The sequence below is a fragment of the Lethenteron reissneri genome, chromosome 56 (genome assembly GCF_015708825.2).
Source record: "Lethenteron reissneri isolate LAM-NWPU_2019-01 chromosome 56, ASM1570882v1, whole genome shotgun sequence".
Classification (NCBI taxonomy): Eukaryota; Metazoa; Chordata; class Hyperoartia; order Petromyzontiformes; family Petromyzontidae; genus Lethenteron; species Lethenteron reissneri.
In genome coordinates this window covers 3,575,276-3,598,439 of record NC_083834.1, presented here as the reverse complement: position 1 = coordinate 3,598,439, position 23,164 = coordinate 3,575,276, and the positions used below count along the sequence as shown (strand labels likewise).

The following is a 23,164-nucleotide window of genomic DNA, read 5'->3' as shown; positions in this document are numbered from 1 at the left end:
CGAACTCGAGTCGCCGGGTTCGTAGCGCAGCGCGATAACTGCTACACGACAGCTCCCCACTCACTCACACACTCACTCGCTCACTCACTCAATTACTGCCTCACACACTCACTCACATGGTCACACGCTCACTCACATGCTCACTCGCTCCCTTGCACACTCACTCACACACTCACTCGCAAATTCACACACTCACTCACTCCCACACTCACTAGCTCGCACATTCACACACTCACTCGCACACTCACACACTCACTCATTCACGTGCTCACTCACTCACGCACTCGCCCGCACACTCACACACTCACTCGCTCGCTCGCACACTCACTCACATACTCACTCGCTCGGACATTCACACACTCCCTCAGTCGCTCGCTCGCATACTCACTCGCTCGCACACTCACTCACTCGCACACTCACGCACTCACATACCCACTTACTCGGATACTCACACGCTCACTCACCCGCTCGCGCACTCACTCGCACACTCACGCACTCACATACCCACTTACTCGCGCACTCACACGCTTCACTCACGTGCTCACTCATTCACTCGCAAAACTTGTGGGAAGTGGCTGGGGGTGGGCTAGTGGACGAACCTGGTGGTGCTGGAAGACGTCACGTGGCATGCTGGAAAGCGCTCTGCAATGACAAAGCAAACCAGAGCGCCGTTAGTCCCCTGAGTGTCGTTAGTTCCCCCGACAGACTTAAATGACGCTAACAACTCCAACAACCAAAGGCAAAATGTGTTGTTCCATAGTGGCAATCGCCCAATCAACCACCAACTCACCAACCAACTCACCCACTCATCCACTTACTTTATCACGCACTCACCCACTCACTCACCCACCCACCCACTCACCAACCCACTTACCCACCCACCCACTGCTCACTTTCTCATGTACTCACCCACTCACTCACCCACCCACCAACTCACCAACCCACCAACCCACTCACCCATCCACTCACTTTCTCACTCACTCACCCAACAACCAACCAACCAACCAACCCACTCACCCACCCACCTGCTCACTTTCTCATGCACTCACCCACTCACTCACTCACTCACCCACCCACCAACTCACCAACCCACTCACCCACCCACTCACTTTCTCTTCCGCTCACTCACTCACCCACCCACCAACCCACCAACCCACTCACCCACTCATCCACTCACTTTCTCACGCACTCACCTACTCACTCACTCACCCACCAACTCCCCAACCCATTTACCCACCCACCCACCTGCTCACTTTCTCATGCACTCACCCATTCACTAACCCACCCACCAACTCACTAACCCACTCCCCCACCCACTCACTTTCTCATCCACTCACTCACCCACCCACCAACCCACCAACCCACTCACCCACTCATCCACTCACTTTCTCACGCACTCACCTACTCACGCACTCACCCAACCACCAACCCCCCAACCCCCTTACCCACCCACCCACTGCACACTTTCTCATGTACTCACCCATTCACTCACCCACCCACCAACTCACCAACCCACTCACCCATCCACTCACTTTCTCACGCACTCACCCACCAACCAACCAACCCACTCACCCACCCACCTACTCACTTTCTCATGCACTCACCCAGCCACTCACTCACCCACCCACCAACCCACTCACTTTCTCATCCACTCACTCACCCACTCACCCACCAACCCACCAACCCACTCACCCACCTGCTCACTTTCTCATGCACTCACCCACTCACTCACTCACTCACCCACCCACCCACCCACCAACTCACCAACCCACCCACCCACTCACTCACTTTCTCACGCGCTCACCCAGTCATTAACCCACCCACCCACCCACTCACCCACCCACTCACCCACCCACCCACTCACCCACCCCCCACCCACCCACCAACCCACCCACCCACTCACCCACTCACTCACTCACCCACCCACCAACTCACCAACCCACCCACTCACCCACTCACTCACTCACCCACCCACCAACTCACCAACCCACCCACCCACTCACTCACTTTCTCACGCGCTCACCCAGTCACTAACCCACCCACCCACCCACTCACCCACCCACCCACCCACTCACCAACCCACCCCCCCACCCACCCACCAACCTACCCACCCACCCATTCACCCACTCACTCACCCACCCACCAACTCACCAACCCAACCACTCACTCACTCACCCACCCACCAACTCACCAACCCACCCACCCACTCACTCACTTTCTCACGCGCTCACCCAGCCTCTAACCCACCCACTCACCCACCCACTCACCCACCCCCCCACCCACCCACCAACCCACCCACCCACTCACTCACTCACCCCCCCACCAACTCACCAACCCACCCACCCACTCACTCACTCACCCACCCACTAACTCACCAACCCACCCACCCACTCACTCACTTTCTCACGCGCTCACGCAGTCACTAACCCACCCACCACCAACCCACTCACCCACCCACCCACTCGATTTCCTAACCAAATTACCTGTGCGCAGACGACGACGCGTTCAGACGCCCACCCCACCCCACAGCGATGCGATTGACATTTTAACAGAACACAAACAGATTTCGCAAATCGAATTTTTACTACCCTCCACGCACGCACCCATAAAGATAAAGACCCCCCGCCACAGGTGTAGCTTTGAGAGACGTATTGGGGCAAGTGCTGTGAGTAGCAGCAGCACCCGATGAAGGCCGGCAAACTGTGGCACACGAAGGGGTTTCGATCCCGACCCTGACGCCTGCTGCTGTATATTTGGAGTTTGCGTGTTTCTCTCTCTCATCATCATCATCACGGTGACTAGGAGATGTTAACGACCTCGCCTGGCTTGCAGGAGGTCGTGGGTTCGATCCAGACCCTGACGCCTGCTGCTGTATATTTGGAGTCTGCATGTCTCTCTCTCATCATCATCATCACGGTGGCTAGGAGATGTTAACGACCTCGCCTGGTACACATGAGGTCGTGGGTTCGATCCCGACCCTAACGCCTGATGCTGTATATTTGGAGTTTGCGTGTCTCTCTCTCTCATCATCATCACGGTGGCTAGGAGATGTTAACTACCTCGCCTGGTACACATGAGGTCGTGGGTTCGATCCCGACCCTAACGCCTGCTGCTGTATATTTAAGAATTTACGTGTCTCTCTCCCCTTGGTCGCGTGAAATTTTCTCCGGGTCCTCCGATTTATCCTTCTACATTTAGTATCAACGTCACGTGTTTGAAGTATGCGGCTGATAGAAATGGCCACACGATAATCCCATTTCGTCGAGCTCTCATTTGTCATAGCCAGGTCGCTTTTGCAAAAGAGTTACAGAGCTCAGTGGCCTTTACCTGGTTAGAATAATATCTAAGTTTAGTTTATAGGTTGTGAGCAGACGGTCTGGACCCCAAAAACACGAAGAATAACCCAGAACTTTGGCCTATTGATGATATCATAGGCCTTCGCCAGGTCAACAAATCCACGATGGAAGGCCTTTTGGAATGCCCTACACCTCTGCTGTAACATGCGGACAGATGAATTGCTGTGCGTGCAAAACCATCCTGGTCGAAACCACAGTGGTTTCACTCACTCACTCACTCACCCAATCACTCACTCACCCAATCACTCACTCACCATATTAGCAGGGTTGTCTACGTACGTTGTGAAAGAAGTTAAACATACATATGTATGATAATAGAGCCTGCATGCGGCGTGAGGGGACTAGTGGCCACGGGAGGTAATGACAGGGGAGTCAACCTGCAGTGTTAATGGACTAGTGGCCACGGGAGGTAATGGCAGGGGAGTCAGCCTGCAGTGTTAATGGACTAGTGGCCACGGGAGGTAATGGCAGGGGAGTCAGCCTGCAGTGTTAATGGACTAGTAGCCACGGGAGGTAATGGCAGGGGAGTCAGCCTGCAGTGTTAATGGACTAGTGGCCACGGGAGGTAATGGCAGGGGAGTCAGCCTGCAGTCTAAATGCACTAGTAGCCACGGGAGGTAATGGCAGGGGAGTCAGCCTGCAGTGTGAATGGACTAGTGGCCACGGGAGGTAATGGCAGGGGAGTCAGCCTGCAGTCTAAATGCACTAGAAGCCACGGGAGGTAATGGCAGGGGAGTCAGCCTGCAGTGCGAATGGACTAGTGGCCACGGGAGGTAATGACACGGGAGTCAGCCTGCAGTCCAAATGCACTAGTAGCCACGGGAGGTAATGACAGGGGTAACAGCTGTGAGTGCGAATGGACTGGCAGCCACAGGAGGTAATGCCAGGGGTAACAGTTGTGAGTGTGAAGGGACTGGTGGCTACGGGAGGTAATGACAGGGGAGTCAGTTGTGAGTGTGAAGGGACCGGTGGCTACGGGAGGTAATGACAGGGGAGTCAGTTGTGAGTGCGAAGGGACTGGTCGTTACGGGATTATTCGAGAAGGGAGCGTGGTCAGGTGATGGAAGAGGACGGTAGAGTTTGCCGGTGGAGCGAGCGTCCAGTCAACGAGACGGATCGAGAAGGGGGGCGTGACCTGGGTTGGTATATAAGGAAGATGCGAGGGACACTCGGGGCTGTTACAGTCGGGGATCTCTGCCTGATGTCAAGTGAACGTGTCTTCAATAAAGTGCCACCTCAAGAGAAGTCTGTCAAGTCATCACTACACGTGTGTAATGACAGTGTGACACCTGCTGGCCTGGAAGGGGAATCACAGGTACGGGCACGGTTAAGTAACAACCAATCAGAGAAGGAGGTGCATCTGGGGTTCGCCGAGAAACTTCGGGAACCTGCTCGAAGGTTCCACGAGAGGGCCTGGGGGGATATAAGGAGGAGCGGACCCGGGGCTCGGGGCTCGTGTGTGAGGTCTTGGGTCCCGGCTGCGTTGCTGCTCGCCGACATCTTTCTCCGTCGTCCAGCCACGTGGAAGATCTCCTGCGTGGCTTCCATCGTCGTCATCGCCACGCCGCCAGCCAGCGGCGTAGCCGAGTGAGGGCGATGGGACCACGCCGAGTGTGTAGCCAGTATAGACGTTAATACCTCGTGTTGTACTGTGAGGAGGAATAAGTATTGGCCTGTGTTGTGCCCAGTGTGAGAAATAAAGAAGTACTCTCTACACGACGTATCGTGGAAGTTGCTCATTACACGTGCAAACCACGTGGTTGCACGAGGTGCCACGTGCGCGCGGTGCCGCGTGCTCGTGCCACACCACGTGGTTTGCACGCGGTGCCACGTGATCATGATCAGTGAGCACGAACTGTTGGGTGCAATACTCCGACTGATGCTCCTGCTGTTGTGGAGAGACTCATGCTGCCAGCCATGGCTGCAGGGTTTGGTGGTACATGTTGTTTGTCGTTTATTGTGAAAATTCCGTCACAGTTCCTATGATCACTGTATCATTGCTTTATTTTGATGATTTCGAAAAGTTTACTGGTTTGGCCACGTTTGTTTGTTGCAGTACGGAGTAAGACTGATGGCCTTAATCTTAGTTGTCTTGTGGTTGTTGGTGTACGGTGTTTTTTCTGCAATATTTTGCTGTCTTTTCTTGGATTTTCTGTTTGCACTTAGTCACATATTCACTTTAAGATGTTTTCTTGTTCATGTTTTTGTTTGTTGCGGTTGCACCCGATTCAAGAGCCGAATGGCTCACAGGGCTATACCTAATACATGAACATGAACTTGAACATGCTCACTCACATAGTCACCCACCCACACAGTCACCGCATCCTCTGATCATTATGGTTGGCTACGTGCGTACAACACAATAACAATCCTCGGTGTGTCTGGCGAGGCGATGTTGACTCATTCCTGCCAGGGCATTACCCGGCACACTGAGGAGGAGAAGGAGGAGGAGGGGGGAGATACCCTCCCCCCCCGCAAGCTAAAAGGTTGGAACCACCAGGGCATCCTTCCGGCTCTGTGGAGGCCGTCCCTTTGAACTGCGTGCCAAATGCAGCAGCCGTAGCAGCAGCATGGGTGGACTATCTGGACAATCACCCCTCTCCTCCCCCATGTCGGTGTTATGAGGAAGATGGTGGGGCGGCGATGCAAATCACAGGCGCGAGCGATGATAACATTTCCGCGTGGAAAAAAACAAGTAAGATTAGGTTTTCACCCTTTCAATGGGCATGGCAAAATATGTTAAAGCAACCCAATAGGAAGTGTACAATTCCCGGTTTGAGTCCAGGCCGTTCGCGGTTCCGAGTGGGGCCCTGGATGGATGATCGTCGCTGCATTGAGAGTTATTTGCAGGTGCATTTTACTGACACCCCCAAGACAACATTTTTAACCCCCATCGTCCCCTGTATAGCCTGTCACTCTAGATTTGAAGTTTTCGTGACTGCAATGATTCATATTCTTAAGTTTTTTCGGTAAAGTCACGTAGGTAAAACATTAAAATTAATAAAAGTAAAATAAAAATCACGACGTTTCGGAGGCAACACAAGCTTCTGTCTTCAGGTGGAACCGTCACAGCCACGACAGCTGTATCAAGTAAATGAGAGATTACAAGAGATACCACTCCGTTTATATTTCTCCAACCATTAAATAAACGGAGTGGTAGCTCCTGCAATCTCTCATTTACTTGATACAGCTGTCGTGGCTGTGACGGTTCCACCTGAAGACGGAAGCTTGTGTTGCCTCCGAAACGTCGTGATTTTTATTTTATTTGACTTTGATTAATTTTAATGTTTTAGCCTGTAACTGTTGGAGCAAGGTGCTGTTTGCGAGTAGCACCTATGAAGGCCGGCACGGCACAACGATGGGGTGGGTGGCCCAGCAGCCACGCCCGGCCGCCTTTGTCTCCCACAGTGGCGATGTTTAAGCGCCGCACCAGATGTACTCATTTGAGGCCGAGTCGAACTAAGGGAGGCCCATGACCGGTTCAGATAATCGGTGTTGGACGTGAGCGGGAATCGAACCCGAGTCGCCGGGGTTCGTAGTGCAGCGCGCTGACCGCAATAACCCCGCTCCCCACACACACCCGAAACAAAGACAAAGATCCCCCGTATAGCCTGGACACACTGGTGGGGCAAGTGCTGTTAGCGAGCACCTATCAAGGCCGGCACGCCACACGAGTGAGTGGGTGGCCAACACCACACACAGCCGCCTTTGTCTCCCCAGTAGCGATTATTTGAACGCCGCACCAGATGTACTCATTTGAGGCCGAGTCGACCTAAGGGAGGCCCATGACCGGTTCAGATAATCGTCACCGGTGATGGCCGTGAGCGGGAATCGAACTCGGGTCGCCGGGGTTCGTAGCGCAGCATAGCGCTAACCGCTGCACCACCGCTCCCCACATGCACCTCCACCCACCCCTCCGGCCAAACCCTCCGCCCCCACCCACCCATCCACCCATACCTTCACCTCCGCTTAGCAGCCTGCTGACCGCTACACTACCACTCCCTCACCATTACACACAAAGACAAAGATCCCCCGTGCAGCCTATAACAGACTGTTGGGGCAAGTGCCATTAGGGAGTAGCACCTATGAAGGCTGGCATTGTGGCACACGAGGGAGTGGGTGGCCAGCGTCACGCTCGGCCGCCTTTGTCTTCCCAGTGGGGAGGCACCAGGTACTCATTTGAGGCTGAGTCGACCTAGGTGGAGGCCCACGACCGGTTCAGATAATCGTCACCGGTGTTGGCCGTGAGTGGGAATCGAACTCGGGTGGCCGGGTTCGTAGCGCTACCACTACCGTAGTCAACGACAAAGTTCCCCCGTGTAGCCTTAACAGACTGTTGAGGCAAGTGCTGTTAGCGAGTAAGCACCTACCTAAGGCCAGAACGGCACACGAGGGGGTGGGTGGCCAACACCGCGTCCACCCACACACACAGCCACACACACACACAGCCACACACACACACAGCCACACACACACACACCCACACACACAGCCACACACACACACAGCCACACACACACACAGCCACACACACACACCCACACACACAGCCACACACACACACAGCCACACACACAGCCACACACACACACAGCCACACACACACACAGCCACACACACACACACCCACACACACAGCCACACACACACACAGCCACACACACACACAGCCACACACACACAGCCACACACACACAGCCACACAGACACAGCCACACATACACACACACAGCCACACACACACACAGCCACACACACAGCCACACACACAGCCCGTCACGAAGCGGCATAAATCATCATCCACTCAAACCTCACAAGCGCGATTCGGGCTGGAGCGTGCATCGACACGCTCACCGCCCACCCGCCTCCGAGCCGCTGGGCCCCCAGTTCGGCTGGACGAGCAGCCTGGGGCGCCCTTGGGCACGCGGAATGTGGAGGCTCATTGAGCGCGACGTCTTACAACGGAGCGTTGAAATTCCGAACGTTTTTAAATGGAGCGTTATCGACGGAGCGTTAACGATGGAGCGGTGCCTATGGAGCGTTGTCTATGGAGCGGTGTCGATGAAGCGTTATGAATGGAGTGTAGAACTTCAGAGCGTTGTCAATGGAGCGTTATCAATGGAATGGTGTCTAAGGGATAGAGCGTTATCAATGGAGCGTTATCAATGGAGCATTATCAATGGAATGGTGTCTATGGGGTGGGGCCTATAGAGCGTTAGCGTTATCAATGGAGCGTTATCAATGGAAAGGTGTCTATGGGGTGGGGCCGATGGAGTGTTATCAATGGAATTGTCTCTACGGGGTGGGGCCTATGGCGCGTTATCAATGGCGCGTTATAAATGGAGCGCTATCAATGAAATGCTATCAATGGGGCATTGTCTATGGAGTCGTGTCTATAGAGCGTTGCTGGAGAAGATGACGACTTTCCCGTGTGTGACGCGCTCGTCACAAACTAATGTCGTCGTCCCCGGCGATCAAACGCCCGAAAAGGCCCCTCCCCAATCAGGATTTGCAGCAATGCCAAAGCGGTCCTTTGTCAGGGCCAAACTTATCACAGCGTGGGGTCAGGTGGGTGGGGGGGCGTTGCTACTTCTGTGTCGTCTAAATGTAGAGCAGGGAGGAAGGGGGGGGGCTATCGAGGCCCAGGTGCGACCTTTGTGGGATGTTTGCTCGGAGTCCACACGGCTCGACATCCTCCTGGCTCCGAGAAGCTCCAAGTCCAGCCGACGACGACAACGGAGACAACGGAAGAGCCTCAAAAGTGAAAATCCCCCCACCCCACCACTCCTGGATTTCTGCTTTAGCTGCCACAGCCACCAACCATCGCAGACACGGACCGGCAAGGAATCTCATCTTAAGGATCCTGCCACAACGAGCCTGAAAGAAACAACAACTAACCTACAGCCACCACCACCACCACCACCTTTGTCGCCCTCATCGTCATCGGGAAATCGAGGATGTACTTCTGTGAGAAATGTCTACAAACCTCCAAGCGCGGCGCGGAGCCCCAAGCATGCCACCGGCGACTCCAACAGCCATCAACACGGCCTGGGGCTATGCGACCGAATTGAAACCTGCGGAGAAGGGTAGTTCGTCGACTGGGCAGCAAGCTGGTAAACCCGTCACCTCCTGCTCCTATGGCTAAAGAATGGAAGGCCCCTTTCATTCGGCACGACGGAGGAACGAATCAAAAGCCCGACCCCAGTGGCTTTGTCATCGCGTTTGCCAGTTCGGGTGAACCGCCGTGTGTGTGTGTGCTTCCAGAAGCGTTCTGGGCTACTTCCCGAACTGGTCTCAGTGCAATATCGGGGTTCTAAATCTCGACGATCACGCCCCACACCCTCTGCGCCACGGTAAAACTTAAGAAATCGTCTCCCGGATCCCCACCAAAGTCAGAAAACTATGGGCACGTTTCACCAAGCTTCTGCTCAAAGCGTCCCACTCACACATCCCTCGGGGGTTACCGGGCGGGGATGCACTGACATGCCGGAGCGAACGAAGCGAGTCCCTGCTCCCGAAATAAACAGTCAGGAAGGCCAGAATGTGGGAATGCTCTTCTGGGCTCCCTAAATCAGTAGTTCTTAACCTGGGGTGCACGCACCGTCTCTGGGGGTGCCAGATGGCCTTTGTGGGGGGGGGGGGGTAGCGAGACATGGCCAGACTTTAGTTTTGAAGGTAATGCATTGAAACGCATTATTACATTGTTTGTTAATAATTGAGAACACTGTGTAACAAATACAAATGTGTTTTTGTTTCTGGGGAGTAAGTGTTATTTTCTAATTGCTTATGCTTCAAAAGTACAGAAAATGGCTATTAGTACCAACAAACTTTGCATTTGTGACCAGGACAGTGATGTTTTGCAATGTACCTATTTTTTATGAGAAAACGTGTGCGTTTGTGTCATTCTTTCACGTGAAGTCCTGGTCACAAAAGCAAAGTTTGTGGGGAATAATAGCCATTTTCTATACTTTTGAGGCATAAGCAATTAGAAGATAACACTTACTACCCAGGAACAAAAATCGTGTTCCATAATGGATTCAAAGGGGTGCAAGGCTGCAGTAACAGGTTAGGAGGCACTACCCTAAATGAATCCAGAAAACAAAGGTGGTCGCCAGAAGCGACGGAGTCATCAGATTTCACTCAACTCAGGGCATTAAAAGCTCCTGGTGCCTCCTTAGACACCGAGGGAGCGACACCACCAGCAGGAAAAAGACTGTCAACGGTGTCCCACAACGACACCGCCGCACAAATTCTGCCGAATGGAAAGATCCCCACAGACCGGCACACACCACGAGACAGCGAAGTGAAGAGGACAACGCCACGAATCGAGAGCAGAACGTGCACCGACAACGGCCGTGTCAGCCCCCTTCACCGAAGAAGACGAAGAACAAAAAGAAGAACAATAATAAGAACGAGAAGAAAAACAACAACAACAAGAACAAGAAGAACAACAAAAACAAGAACAACAAGAAAACGAACAAGAAGAAGAACAAGAAGAACACAAACAGCAAACATAACAAGAAGAATAACAAACAAGAACCCCAATAATAAGAAGAACTAGAAGAAGAAGAACAACAACAACAAGAACAACAACAACAAGAAGAACAACGACAACAACAACAAAAACAAGAAGAACAAGAACAGCAAACATAACAAGAAGAAGAATAACAAACAAGAACAACCAGAATAAGAAGAACGAAAAGAAGAAGGACAACAACAACAAGAAGAAGAACAACAAGAAGAACAACAACAACAACAACAACAAGAACAGCAAACACAACAAGGAGAAGAATAACAAAAAAGAACAACAATAACAAGAAGAACGAGAAGAAGAACAAGAACAAGAAGAAGAACAACGACAACAACAACAAGAACAAGAACAGCAAACATAACAAGAAGAATAACAAACAAGAACAACAATAACAAGAAGAACAACAAGAAGAACAAGAAGAAGCAGAAGAAGAACAAGAACAAGAACAGCAAATATAACAAGGAGAAGTATAACAAAAAAGAACAACAATAATAAGAAGAACAAAAACAGCAAACATAACAAGAAGAATAACAAAAAAGAAAAAACAGAATACGAAGAACGAGAAGAAGAAGAAGAACAACAACAAGAACAAGAACAGCAAACATAGCAAGGAGAAGAATAACAAAAAAGAACAACAATAATAAGAAGAACGAGAAGAAGAACAAGAACAAGAAGAAAACGAACAAGAAGAAGAACAACGACAACAACAACAAGAACACAAACAGCAAACATAACAAGAAGAATAACAAACAAGAACCACAATAACAAGAAGAACAAGAAGAAGAAGAACAACAAGAACAAGAAGAAGCAGAAGAAGAAGAACAAGAACAGCAAACATAACAAGGAGAAGTAAAACAAACAAGAACAACTATAATATGAAGAACGAGAAGAAGAACAACAACAAGAAGAACAACAAGAACAACAAGAACAGCAAACATAACAAGAAGAAGAAAAACAAGAAAAACAAGAATTTTTTTTCCCCAGAAACCCTTATCGACGCCGTGATGTAGACGTGCCCATTGTGAGCCTTCGTGGATCTCCCAGCGCCCGACTATCTCGGGAATCTCTTTGTCCGCGATCTGCCCCCTCGACTCACCTGTGGCTACCTGCGGCACAATTTGTAAACAAACCCCGACCCCCCACCCCCACAAAGATAAAGTTCCCCCGTATAGCCTGCACAGACTGTTGGGGCAAGTGCTGTTTGCAAGCACCTATGAAGGTCGGCACGGCACACGAGGGAGTGGGTGGCCAACACCACGCCCGGCCGTCTATGTCTCCCCAGTGACGATAATTACACACCGCACCAGGCACTCATTTGAGGCTGAGTCGATCTAGGGGGGGGGCAGGCCCAGGACCGGTTCAGATAATCGTCACTTGGCGTTGGTGGCCGTGAGCGGGAATCGAACTCTGGTCGCCGGGTTCGTAGCGCAGCGTAGCGCTAACCGCTGCACCACCGCTCCCCACATCCCCACCCCCTACCCCCTACCGCCACTCGTGGGTTCTGGTTCTAGGTAGCGCGTTGGCTGGGCTCCTCGCTGCCATCCGACCACGTCCGTCGTTTCGGGCGACACACCTCCTCGCTGGGAAGGCTCGAATAATTCCACACGCGTTTATTTAAGAGTTACACTAATTCTTTATTTGTAAAAAACAAAAACACGCAGCAAAGCAAAGCACGCTTCGTTATAAAGAGATGGATCGGGGGGAGGGGGGGGTCACAACTGTTGGGAGCACATCGCCAGATTCATCACCCAGCGCGGTATTGACCAGGGCGGCAGGTATACCCGAACCGCACCTGCAGACCGCATCTCACTCACACTCACTGCCTGATCAGCGCGGTGAAGTTTGATCAAACAAACCCCCCCCCCCCCCACCGCTCCCTCCGCCGCAATGCTCACAGCCAACATCAGTGGTAAATATTTGAACCGGTCCTGGAGTCTCCCCCCCCCCCCACCCCGGCCCTCCCACCCCTAGGTCGACTCAGCCTCAAATGAACACTGTACCTGGTGCGCTGTGCAAACATTGCCCCTAGGGAGATACAAAGGCGGCCGGGCGTGATGCTGCCAACAACACACCTGTCGTGTCCCATGCCGGCCTTCCCCACCCCCTTCCCCCCGTAGGTCGACTCAGCCTTAAATGAGCACCCGGTGCGGTGGTGGAAACGTTATCAGCCTTGGGGGGGGGGGGGGTGGTGGGGGAGACAAAGGCGGCTTGGAGCGGTGCTGGCTACGCGTGCTCGCTCGCCGCAGTCGCCCGGACGGGTAAATCCTGAGTGGGGACATTGCAACTTCCTCGTCTCAGCACGCAGACACAGCTGACCTTTGCCTGTGATGCGATCACTCAATGAATTCCTCCACTTAGCTGGCTGGGGCTGGCTGGGGCTGGCTGGGGCTGGCTGGGGCTGGCTGGGGCTGGCTGGGGCTGGCTGGGGCTGGCTGTAGTGCACGTTGTGGTTGTACATCTTTCGCACGGCACGTGGACAGCCGTTGCTGATATGGAGGCGCGGGGGAAGGGATCGGAAGTGACACTGCGCACGGTGCGAAAGAAGTTCGACAGGCGAACGCACGCGTTGACTTGACGCACGAATCTGAGTGGAAATCCACTCTTGTGTCGGAGGCTGTGATGACACTCGTGTGTGCAGTGAACTCGTGTGTGTAGTGAACAACTCTTGTGTGCAGTGAACTCGTGTGTGTAGTGAACTCGTGTGTGTAGTGAACAACTCTTGTGTAAGTGAACTCGTGTGTGTAGTGAACAACTCTTGTGCACTCTTTGGTTCACTCGGTAAAGTCACGTAGGTATAAAACAAAATGAAACACGATGTTTCGGGCGCAACACAAGCGTTCACCTGATGACGGACGCTTGTGTTCTTCGTTTAGGTGGAACGGAGAGGGCGAACCCCGGATTGGAATTGGGGATAGAGGGAATGAGAAAAAATCCAAGTCAGAGTCTTCATTAGTACTGGAGGAATCCGATGAGCTAGTGTTACGCCCGAAACGTCGTGATTCATTTTACTTTCTATCTACGTGACTTTACCGAAAGAACCAAAGAGTATGGATTCCTGCAGTCACGAAAACTTCAAATCAAGATTGAACTCTTGTGTAGTGAACTCGTGTGTGTAGTGAACAACTCTTGTGTAGTGAACAACTTGTGTGTGTAGTGAACAACTCTTGTGTAGTGAACTCGTGTGTGTAGTCAACAACTCTTGTGTAGTGAACTCGTGTGTGTAGTGAACAACTCTTGTGTAGTGAACTCGTGTGTGTAGTGAACAACTCTTGTGTAGTGAACTCGTGTGTGTAGTGAACAACTCTTATGTAGTGAACTCGTGTGTGTAGTGAACTCGTGTGTGTAGTCAACAACTCTTGTGTAGTGAACTCGTGTGTGTAGTCAACAACTCTTGTGTAGTGAACTCGTGTGTGTAGTGAACAACTCTTGTGTAGTGAACTCGTGTGTGTAGTGAACAAATCTTGTGTAGTGAACTCGTGTGTGTAGTCAACAAATCTTGTGTGTAGTGAACTCGTGTGTGTAGTGAACAACTCTTGTGTAGTGAACAACTCGTGTGTGTAGTGAACTCGTGTGTGTAGTGAACAACTCGTGTGTAGTGAACAAATCTTGTGTAGTGAACTCGTGTGTGTAGTGAACTCGTGTGTGTAGTGAACAACTCTTGTGTAGTGAACTCGTGTGTGTAGTGAACTCGTGTGTGTAGTCAACAACTAGTGTGTGGCCCAATGGCACTGCGCGCTGTCGCCATCGTGGCGGTCAGGGTTTAGGGGCTTCAGGGCTATCGACAGGAGAGGAATGTTACACCACGACCACAAAACAAGCGGCGGATGGGAATGGGACACCTGGAGCTAAGGGGCAGGGCGAGGCTCAACGCTGCCCCACCCCACACCCCCCACATCGCCTCTTCCACTCCTCTTGCACAGACGCTCCCGAGGGAGATGTTAACTACCTCGCCTGGTGCACAGGATGTAGTGGGCTCGATCCCGACCCTGACGCCTGCTGCTGTATATTTGGAGTTTGCGTGTCTCTCTCTCTCTCATCATCATCACGGTGGCTATAAGATGTTAACTACCTCGCCTGGTATACAGGAGGTTTTGGGTTCGGTCCCGACCCTGACACCTGCTGCTGTATATTTGGAGTTTGCGTGTCCCTCTCTCTCATCATCATCACGGTGGCTATGAGATGTTAACTACCTCGCCTGGTATACAGGATGTAGTGGGCTCGATCTCAACCATGACGCCTGCTGCTGTATATTTGGAGTTTGCGTGTCTCTTTCTCTCTCATCATCATCACGGTGGCTATGAGATGTTAACTACCTCGCCTGGTATACAGGAGTTCGTGGGTTCGATCTCAACCATGACGCCTGCTGCTGTATATTTGGAGTTTGCGTGTCTCTCTCTCTGTCATCATCATCACGGTGGCTAGGAGATTTTAACTACCTCGCCTGGTATACAGGAGGTCGTGGGTTCGGTCCCGACCCTGACGCCTGCTGCTGTGTATTTGGAGTTAGCGTGTCTCTCTCTCTCTCATCATCATCGTCATCACGGTGGCTAGGAGATGTTAACTGCCTCGCCTGGTGTACAGGAGGTCGTGGGTTCAATCTCAACCATGACGCTTGCTGCTGTTTTTTTGGAGTATATTTTTCTCCGGATTCCTCCGGGGTATTCTCCCCCCTCCAACATTTACTGTAGAATGAACGCCACGCGTTGAGCAACAATTTGGCTGCCGCTATTAATTTCAACACATCGATGACGACGACGATAACATGCCGAGTTTCGTTGGAGAAATCATTGGTTGATAGCCAAGGTCGCTTCTGGAACAAAATGAGCAACGGAGAAGTTCAGTAGCGAGGCCCTTACACGCTGGGGAATGAATAATTATTTTTTTTTAATTAACAAAAAAAAAATCTTCTTTCTAAGCCAACCGGGAGGGGAACGGCGCCACCCATAAACCGCTTGGACCGGCACCGTCAGGATTTCGGGAGTGAAGCAACTGCCCAACTATTGTCGATTCACCGATTGATGGTCCACCACTGGCTCCATTTATTCATTTACTCACTCCATTCGCTCGCTCCATTCATTCACTCCAGTCACTTGCTGCATTAAATCACTCCAGCTTCTCGTTTGCTCGCTACATTCATTCACTCCATTCACTCGTTTGCTCCATTCATTCGCTTCAGTGACTCGCTCGCTCCATTCATTCATTCCATTCATTCACTCCATCCATTCACTCGTTCGCTCCATTCATTCGCTCCAGTGGCTCGCTCACTCCATTAATTCACTCCAGTCACTTGCTGCACTCATTCACTCCAGCCACTCGTTCGCTCGCTCCATTCATTCATTCCAATCACCCGCTCGCTCCATTCATTCACTCCAGTGACTCGCTCGCTCTATTCATTCACTCTGTATTTATCTTCTATCGCTGCTATAACACCGAACTACCTTTCGGCACCCCTCTCCCCCTCTCCCTCTCCTCCCCCACCCCCCACAACGGAAGTTAGAGGTGTCACAGGACGTCACGCGAGCGTGAGAAAAGTTCAGAAGAAGTGGTTATCGCAAGACGAGGTGTAATAACTCGAGTCGCGGCCACTGACCTAAAGTCCGTTTAACGCGTAGTACGAGCCGGAGTAGTCGGAATCGTTGTCGGATTAAGAATTGTAGTAGTAGGAATTGGACTGGTAGGAATTGTAGTGGTAGGAATCGTAATAGAATTAGGAATTGTAGTAGTAGGAATTGTAGTGGTAGGAATTGTAGTGGTAGGAATTATAGTGGTAGGAATCGTAATAGGATTAGGAATTGTAGTAGTAGGAATTGTAGTGGTAAGAATCGTAATAAGATTAGGAATTGTAGTGGTAGGAATTGTAGTGGTAGGAATTGTAGTGGTAAGAATCGTAATAGGATTAGGAATTGTAGTAGTAGGAATTGTAGTGGTAGGAGTTGTAGTGGTAGGAATTGTAGTGGTAGGAATCGTAATAGGATTAGGAATTGTAGTAGTAGGAATTGTAGTGGTAAGAATCGTAATAGGATTAGGAATTGTAGTAGTAGGAATTGTAGTGGTAGGAATTGTAGTGGTAGGAATTGTAGTGGTAAGAATGGTAATAGGATTAGGAATTGTAGTAGTAGGAATTGTAGTGGTAGGAATTGTAGTGGTAGGAATTATAGTGGTAGGAATCGTAATAGGATTAGGAATTGTAGTAGTAGGAATTGTAGTGGTAAGAATCGTAATAAGATTAGGAATTGTAGTGGTAGGAATTGTAGTGGTAGGAATTGTAGTGGTAAGAATGGTAATAGGATTAGGAATTGTAGTGGTAGGAATTGTAGTGGTAAGAATCGTAATAAGATTAGGAATTGTAGTGGTAGGAATTGTAGTGGTAGGAATTGTAGTGGTAAGAATGGTAATAGGATTAGGAATTGTAGTAGTAGGAATTGTAGTGGTAAGAATCGTAATAAGATTAGGAATTGTAGTGGTAGGAATTGTAGTGGTAGGAATTGTAGTGGTAGGAATTGTAGTGGTAAGAATCGTAATAGGATTAGGAATTGTAGTGGTAGGAATTGTAGTAGTAGGAATTGTAGTGGTAGGAATTGTAGTGGTAAGAATGGTAATAGGATTAGGAATTGTAGTAGTAGGAATTGTAGTGGTAAGAATCGTAATAAGATTAGGAATTGTAGTGGTAGGAATTGTAGTGGTAGGAATTGTAGTGGTAGGAATTGTAGTGGTAAGAATCGTAATAGGATTAGGAATTGTAGTGGTAGGAATTGTAGTGGTAGGAATTGTAGTGGTAGGAATTGTAGTGGTACGAATTGTAGTGGTAAGAATCGTAATAGGATTAGGAATTGTAGTAGTAGGAATTGTAGTGGTAGGAATTGTAGTGGTAAGAATCGTAATAGGATTAGGAAATGTATTAGTGGGAATTGTATTAGTGGGAATTATTTTAGTGAGAATAGTAGTAGTCACCCCCGGTCAACATGTCAGCTGAACTCCGGTCACCCTGTCAGTCACCCCAATCAGCCACCTCCTGTCACCTCGTCAGCCGCCCCTGGTCACCCCGTTAACCTCCTTCGATTACTCCGTCAGCAACCTCCGGCCACCCCTTCACCGCGACACCGTTACGCAATCAACGATCCCACCCAGAGCGTGACGACGCCGCCCTTTTGGACCCCGTCGCTAACGGCACTTGCCCCAACAGTCTTCTAAGGCTACACGGGGGATCTTTGTCTTTGTGTCCGAGTGTGTGCAAAGGGAGCGGTGGGCTAGCGGTTGGCGCGACTGCGTTACGAGACCCGGCCCTGCTCACGGCCAACACCGGTGACGATTATTTGAAACGGTTCTGGGCCTCACCTAGGTCTACTCAGCCTTAAATGAGTGCCCGGTGTGGTGTATAAATATCGCCACTGGGGAGACAAAGGCGGCCGGGCGTGGTGCTGGCCACCCACCCCCTCGTGTGCCGTGCCGGCCTTCATGGGGCGCTCGCTAGCAGCACTTTCCCCAACAGTCTGTCAAGGCTACACGGGGGATCTTTGTCTTTGTGCGTGTGTACGTGTGTGTGAGGAGCGGTAGTGTAGCGGTTAGCGCGCTGCGCTACGAACCTGGCCACCCGGGTTCGATACCCGCTCACGGCCAACATCAGTGACGATTATCTGAACCCGTCCCGGGCCTCTCCTAGGTCGACTCGGCCTCAAATGAGCACCTGGTGCGGTGTGTAAACATCGTCACTGGAGAGACAAAGGCGGCCAGCCGTGGTGTTGGCCACCCACCCCCTCGTGTGCTGTGCCGGCCTTCATAGATGCTCGCGAACAGCACTTGCCCCAACAGTCTGTTCAGGCTATACGGGGAATCTTTGTTCTGCGTGTTTGGGATGAGAGCGGCACAGGTGGTGCGTCTTCCAGCCATCTCGGTGAGTCAACCCAGGGCACCCTGGCTCTGTCCCCGTGACCTCCTGCCGGCAGCGAGCCGTCGACGCCTTCCACGTGGCCGCGAGGCTGCTCCGCGGTGACGTCACCGTCACGTGGTGGCGAATGGCGTCCGTTGGCATTGGATGGGAGCGGTGGATGCGTTGGTTGGCGCGGCGCTCCGAAACCCGCGGCGACCCGAGTTCGATTCGGCAACGCGAGTTCACCCACCCACCCCTAACCCACCCACCCCTCCCCGATGAAGTTCGCGGGCACGCGCCTCCTTGTTGTGGACGCCCCAACGCAGAAGATCAAAACCCACGGGGGGGGGGGGTGGTTTGATTTTCCACGAAAGCTGCTCGCGAGTTCCAACCTCCAAACCGCATCGTCCACTGCACACAGCCAATGGCAGCGGCAGCAGCGGATAGCCGATGCCACAAATGGACCGTTAAATAAGTATAACCCGTAAAAACAAAGTTTTTCACTATAAATCCTTTATATGCGTGGCGGCTAGAGTCCTCTCGTCTTCTGGCTTGAGATGGCTGCCACCTATGGGTCAGATGATTGTCTGCCAGTATTAATCAATTGGTAATTAAATATTCAATTTGTTTTCCCTAAACAGTGTAACATTGTGGAATTTTTTTTTCACAAACATTAATTGTCTCGCACAACGAGTCTGTGTGCAAAATGTCAGCTCGATTGGATCACGGGAAGTGGGTTAAAAACGACCGAAAGATTTGCACGGTCCTAAGCAAGCACGCAAGCAAGCAAGCAAGCGAACTTAACATAAAGGATTTAAAAAGAACACTCTCTGGCAGTGTGAGGTCTGTGCGTCATCCAGAACAGGGCCGTAAGTACAACGCAGAACAACGCCACAGAACCCTATTATTATATTTATTATCATATTTTGGTACTGGCAAAGGAGGTCTAATGATGTACTTGCTTAGCCCCGAACCCTCGTTACTCTGATAGTGCATTGTCTTTGAGCTGTGCGCCTTTTGGCGTCCTCTGGTCTAGCACCAATTGAGACGAGGCTCAAAAGAAAGCCGTCTCTGGTGTGGACCAATCAGTTTCATGGACAATGCAAAAATTATCAGTGTGGTTTTTTTGCATTTTGACCACAAGTATTGTGGTTAATGCAGGTATGATTCCTTGTAAAAAGGTTTCAGTTTTGTTGCCAAAAAAGGGGAAAACCCCTATTATTATTATATATAACCTTGTTGTAACTGCTCTCTCGCTGGTTCAGAAGTTCCACTGCTGGATTAATTTTTTTTCCGCCTGAGGACGACCGCTTGTGTTGCGATCGAAACGTCGTGATTCATTTTACGTTATACCTACGTGACCTTACCGAAAGAACCAAAGAGTATGAGCCCATGACTCGTTTTCATCACACGCCGAGTCATAATCTCAACAACATAGACGCATAGATACTCATAGAGATACATAGGAGATACATGGAGACTCGGTTAAACGTGGGCTAGTTATTGCCCAATCCAGCTGACTCAAGAACGTAATTAACTAACAAAGACCCCCCCGTATAGCTTTAACATACTGTAGGAGCAAGTGCTGTTAGCAATTCACACTTAAATCTTGACTTAAAGCTTTCGTGACTGCAGGAATTCAAAGAAAATAACAAAAAAATAACAAAAACTACGACGTTTCGCTCGCAACACAAGCGTTCATCATCAGGAAGAAAAAAAAAAGATGGGACAGCTGCTGAGGCAGTCTTTTGTAATTTTCTTTGAACCTAAATACGTGACTTTACCGAAAGACCCAAGAAGACGATTCACACTTAACACATTCCTGCAGAGGGAGCTGGTATGAACGTTGGGTTGCTCGGTCAATGGCCAGGGTCAACGGCGGCGTGGTGTATTCCGCAAATATGGCCTACTGTGAGGGCGGGCACAAGCCGGCGTGAGCAGGTTAAACGTTGAGTTTTATAAGGGCACCACGGGGTGACCAGCCCCTCCCCTCCCCACCCAGCCCCACCCCTCCCACCTCCCACCCATCCCCACCCTCCCCTCCCCATCCAGCCCCTCCCTCTCTCCCCACCCAGCCCCTCCCTGCACGACGGACGGACGGACACAATAATCCCCTGTGGGCTGGTGTAACATGGAGGTTTCTACCAGTATAAATACATAGAAATACATAGAGACTCATAGAGATGCATAGAGCATCATAGAGATACATCGAGACTCATCGAGATACATAAAGATATATAAAGACCAATAGAGATACATAGAGACACATAGAGACACATAGCGATGTATAGAGACTCATACAGACTCACAGAGATACATAGAGACCCATAGATATGCATAGACTCGTAGAGATATGTAGAGATGCGCTTCGATATATAGACTCAAAGAGATGCATAGAGACTCATACAGACACGTACATATACCTTGAGACTGGGTTAAAAGTGGGCTCAGTATTGCCCAATCTTGGCCAGCTTGCTCAAAAAAAATTATTAACTAACAAAGACACAGGTCCCCCGCATAGCCTTCACAGACTGTTGGGGAAAGTGCTGTTCGCGAGCACCTTTGGCACACAAGGGAGTGAGTGGCCGCACCACACCGGGCCGATTTTGTCTCCAAAGTGGCGAAGTTTACACACCGCACCAGGTACTCATTTTAGGCCGAGTCGACCTGGACCCAGGACCGGTTTAGCAGGAATCGAATTCATGTCGCTAACCGCTACACTTCCGCTCCCGCTAATCTAAGACGATCAAACACACACGCGCCAATTCCTCATGAGATGTCAGTGTGTGTAAGTGGGTGAGTGGGTGGGTGAGTGGGTGAGTGAGTGAGTGGCTGCGTGAGTGGGTGAGTGAGTGAGTGAGTGGGTGAGTGAGTGAGTGGCTGCATGAGTGAGTGGCTGCGTGAGTGGGTGGGTGAGTGGGTGCGTGAGTGGGTGAGTCGGTGAGTGAGTGAGTGGCTGAGTGACTGGGTGAGTTGAGTGGCTGAGTGAGTGGCTGAATGGGTGAGTGAGTGGGTGAGTGAGTGGCTGAGTGAGTGAGTGCGTGAGTGAGTGGCTGAGTGAGTGGGTGAGTGGGTGAGTGAGTGGGTGGGTGTGTGAGTGGGTGAGTGATTGAGTGAGTGATTGAGTGAGTCGGTGAGTGAGTGGCTGAGTGAGTGGGTGCTTGAGTGGGTGAGTGATTGAGTGAGTCGGTGAGTGAGTGGGTGAGTGGGTGAGTGAGTGTGATTGGGTGAGTGTGAGTGGGTGAGTGATTGGGTGAATGAGTGAGTGAGTGGGTGAGTGAGCGGGTGTGTGAGCGGGTGGGTGAGTGTGAGGGAGTGAGTGGCTGAGTGAGTGGGTGAGTGAGTGGGTGGGTGCGTGATTGGGTGAGTGATTGAGTGATTGAGTGAATCGGTGAGTGGCTGAGTGAGTGGGGGCGTGAGTGGGTGAGTGATTGAGTGAGTCGGTGAGTGAGTGGGTGTGTGAGTGGGTGAGTGTGAGTGGGTGAGTGATTGGGTGAGTGGGTGAGTGAGTGGGTGAGTGAGCGGGTGTGTGAGTGTGAGTGGGTGAGTGAGTGAGTGAGTGGGTGTGTGAGTGTGAGTGGGTGAGTGAGTGAGTTGGTGTGTGAGTGAGCGGGTGAGTGATTGGGTGAGTGAGTCGGTGGGTGGGTTGGTGAGGGAGTGAGTGACTGTGTAAGTCTGTGAGTGGGTGACTGGGTGGGTGAGTTAGTGAGTGTGTGCTTGTGTGAGTGAGTGGGTGGGTGAGTGGGTGAGTGAGTGGGTGAGCTTGTGGGTGGGTGGACGAGTAAGTGAGTAAGTGTGTGGTGTAAACTCATTTGCATCACATGCCGAGTCATAATCTCAACAACAATCAACTCCCACAGAGGTCGTGCACGAGCTGAGTATGGGAGAGAGAGAGGCAGAGAGTACACGCTGGTTACGACTATAAGCGAGGGAGCGAAGTTGTAAGCATGCGTGTTGAACTTATTTCGCACCTCACGAAGCCAACAGTGCTAATCGCGAAGGACAGACATTTTCTGGATAAGAGAGTCCTAGATAAGAGCGTAACAAATGACAGGAGCGTTCTGCGTGACCAAGGGCAGTACTGGCGAATTGGTGATAGGCGAAATGTCGCGGAGTTCGCTGGATCGCTCGCTCGCTCGCTTCACCCGCATTGGAGAGTCGGAGACTTGTAGTAGACGTAGCAGATCCCCAGGGACAGGAACACGGCGAAGATGAAGAGTACGGGAGATCGAGTCGTCAGCATGGCGTCGCGTGGACGAGGTCCCCGGGGAATGCTACTCCTTGTCTCTCTCTGTCTCTCTTGGTCACCTCGGGAGCGTCGTCACCCCGCGTGAGTGAGCGGTGAGCGGGGGGGAGTTGTGGGGAGTTGGGTGTCGCTGTGAGGTCGGAGAGAGGAGTGAAGTTGTGGAG

General features: G+C 51.2%; 1 protein-coding gene across 1 annotated transcript in view; it reads right to left on the bottom strand.

The window, feature by feature from the left end:
• LOC133357022 (alpha-N-acetylneuraminide alpha-2,8-sialyltransferase-like) overlaps positions 1 to 23,164 on the bottom strand; it is a 69,328-nt gene extending 46,164 nt beyond the window's left edge. Inside the window, exons 1-2 of the mRNA XM_061574762.1 lie at positions 22,900 to 23,164; positions 600 to 642 (exon numbers count right to left, since the gene is read on the bottom strand). Of these exons, the coding sequence (XP_061430746.1) occupies positions 600 to 642; positions 22,900 to 22,997 (141 nt within the window). The 5' untranslated portion in view covers positions 22,998 to 23,164. The remainder of the gene's footprint in view (positions 1 to 599; positions 643 to 22,899) is intronic.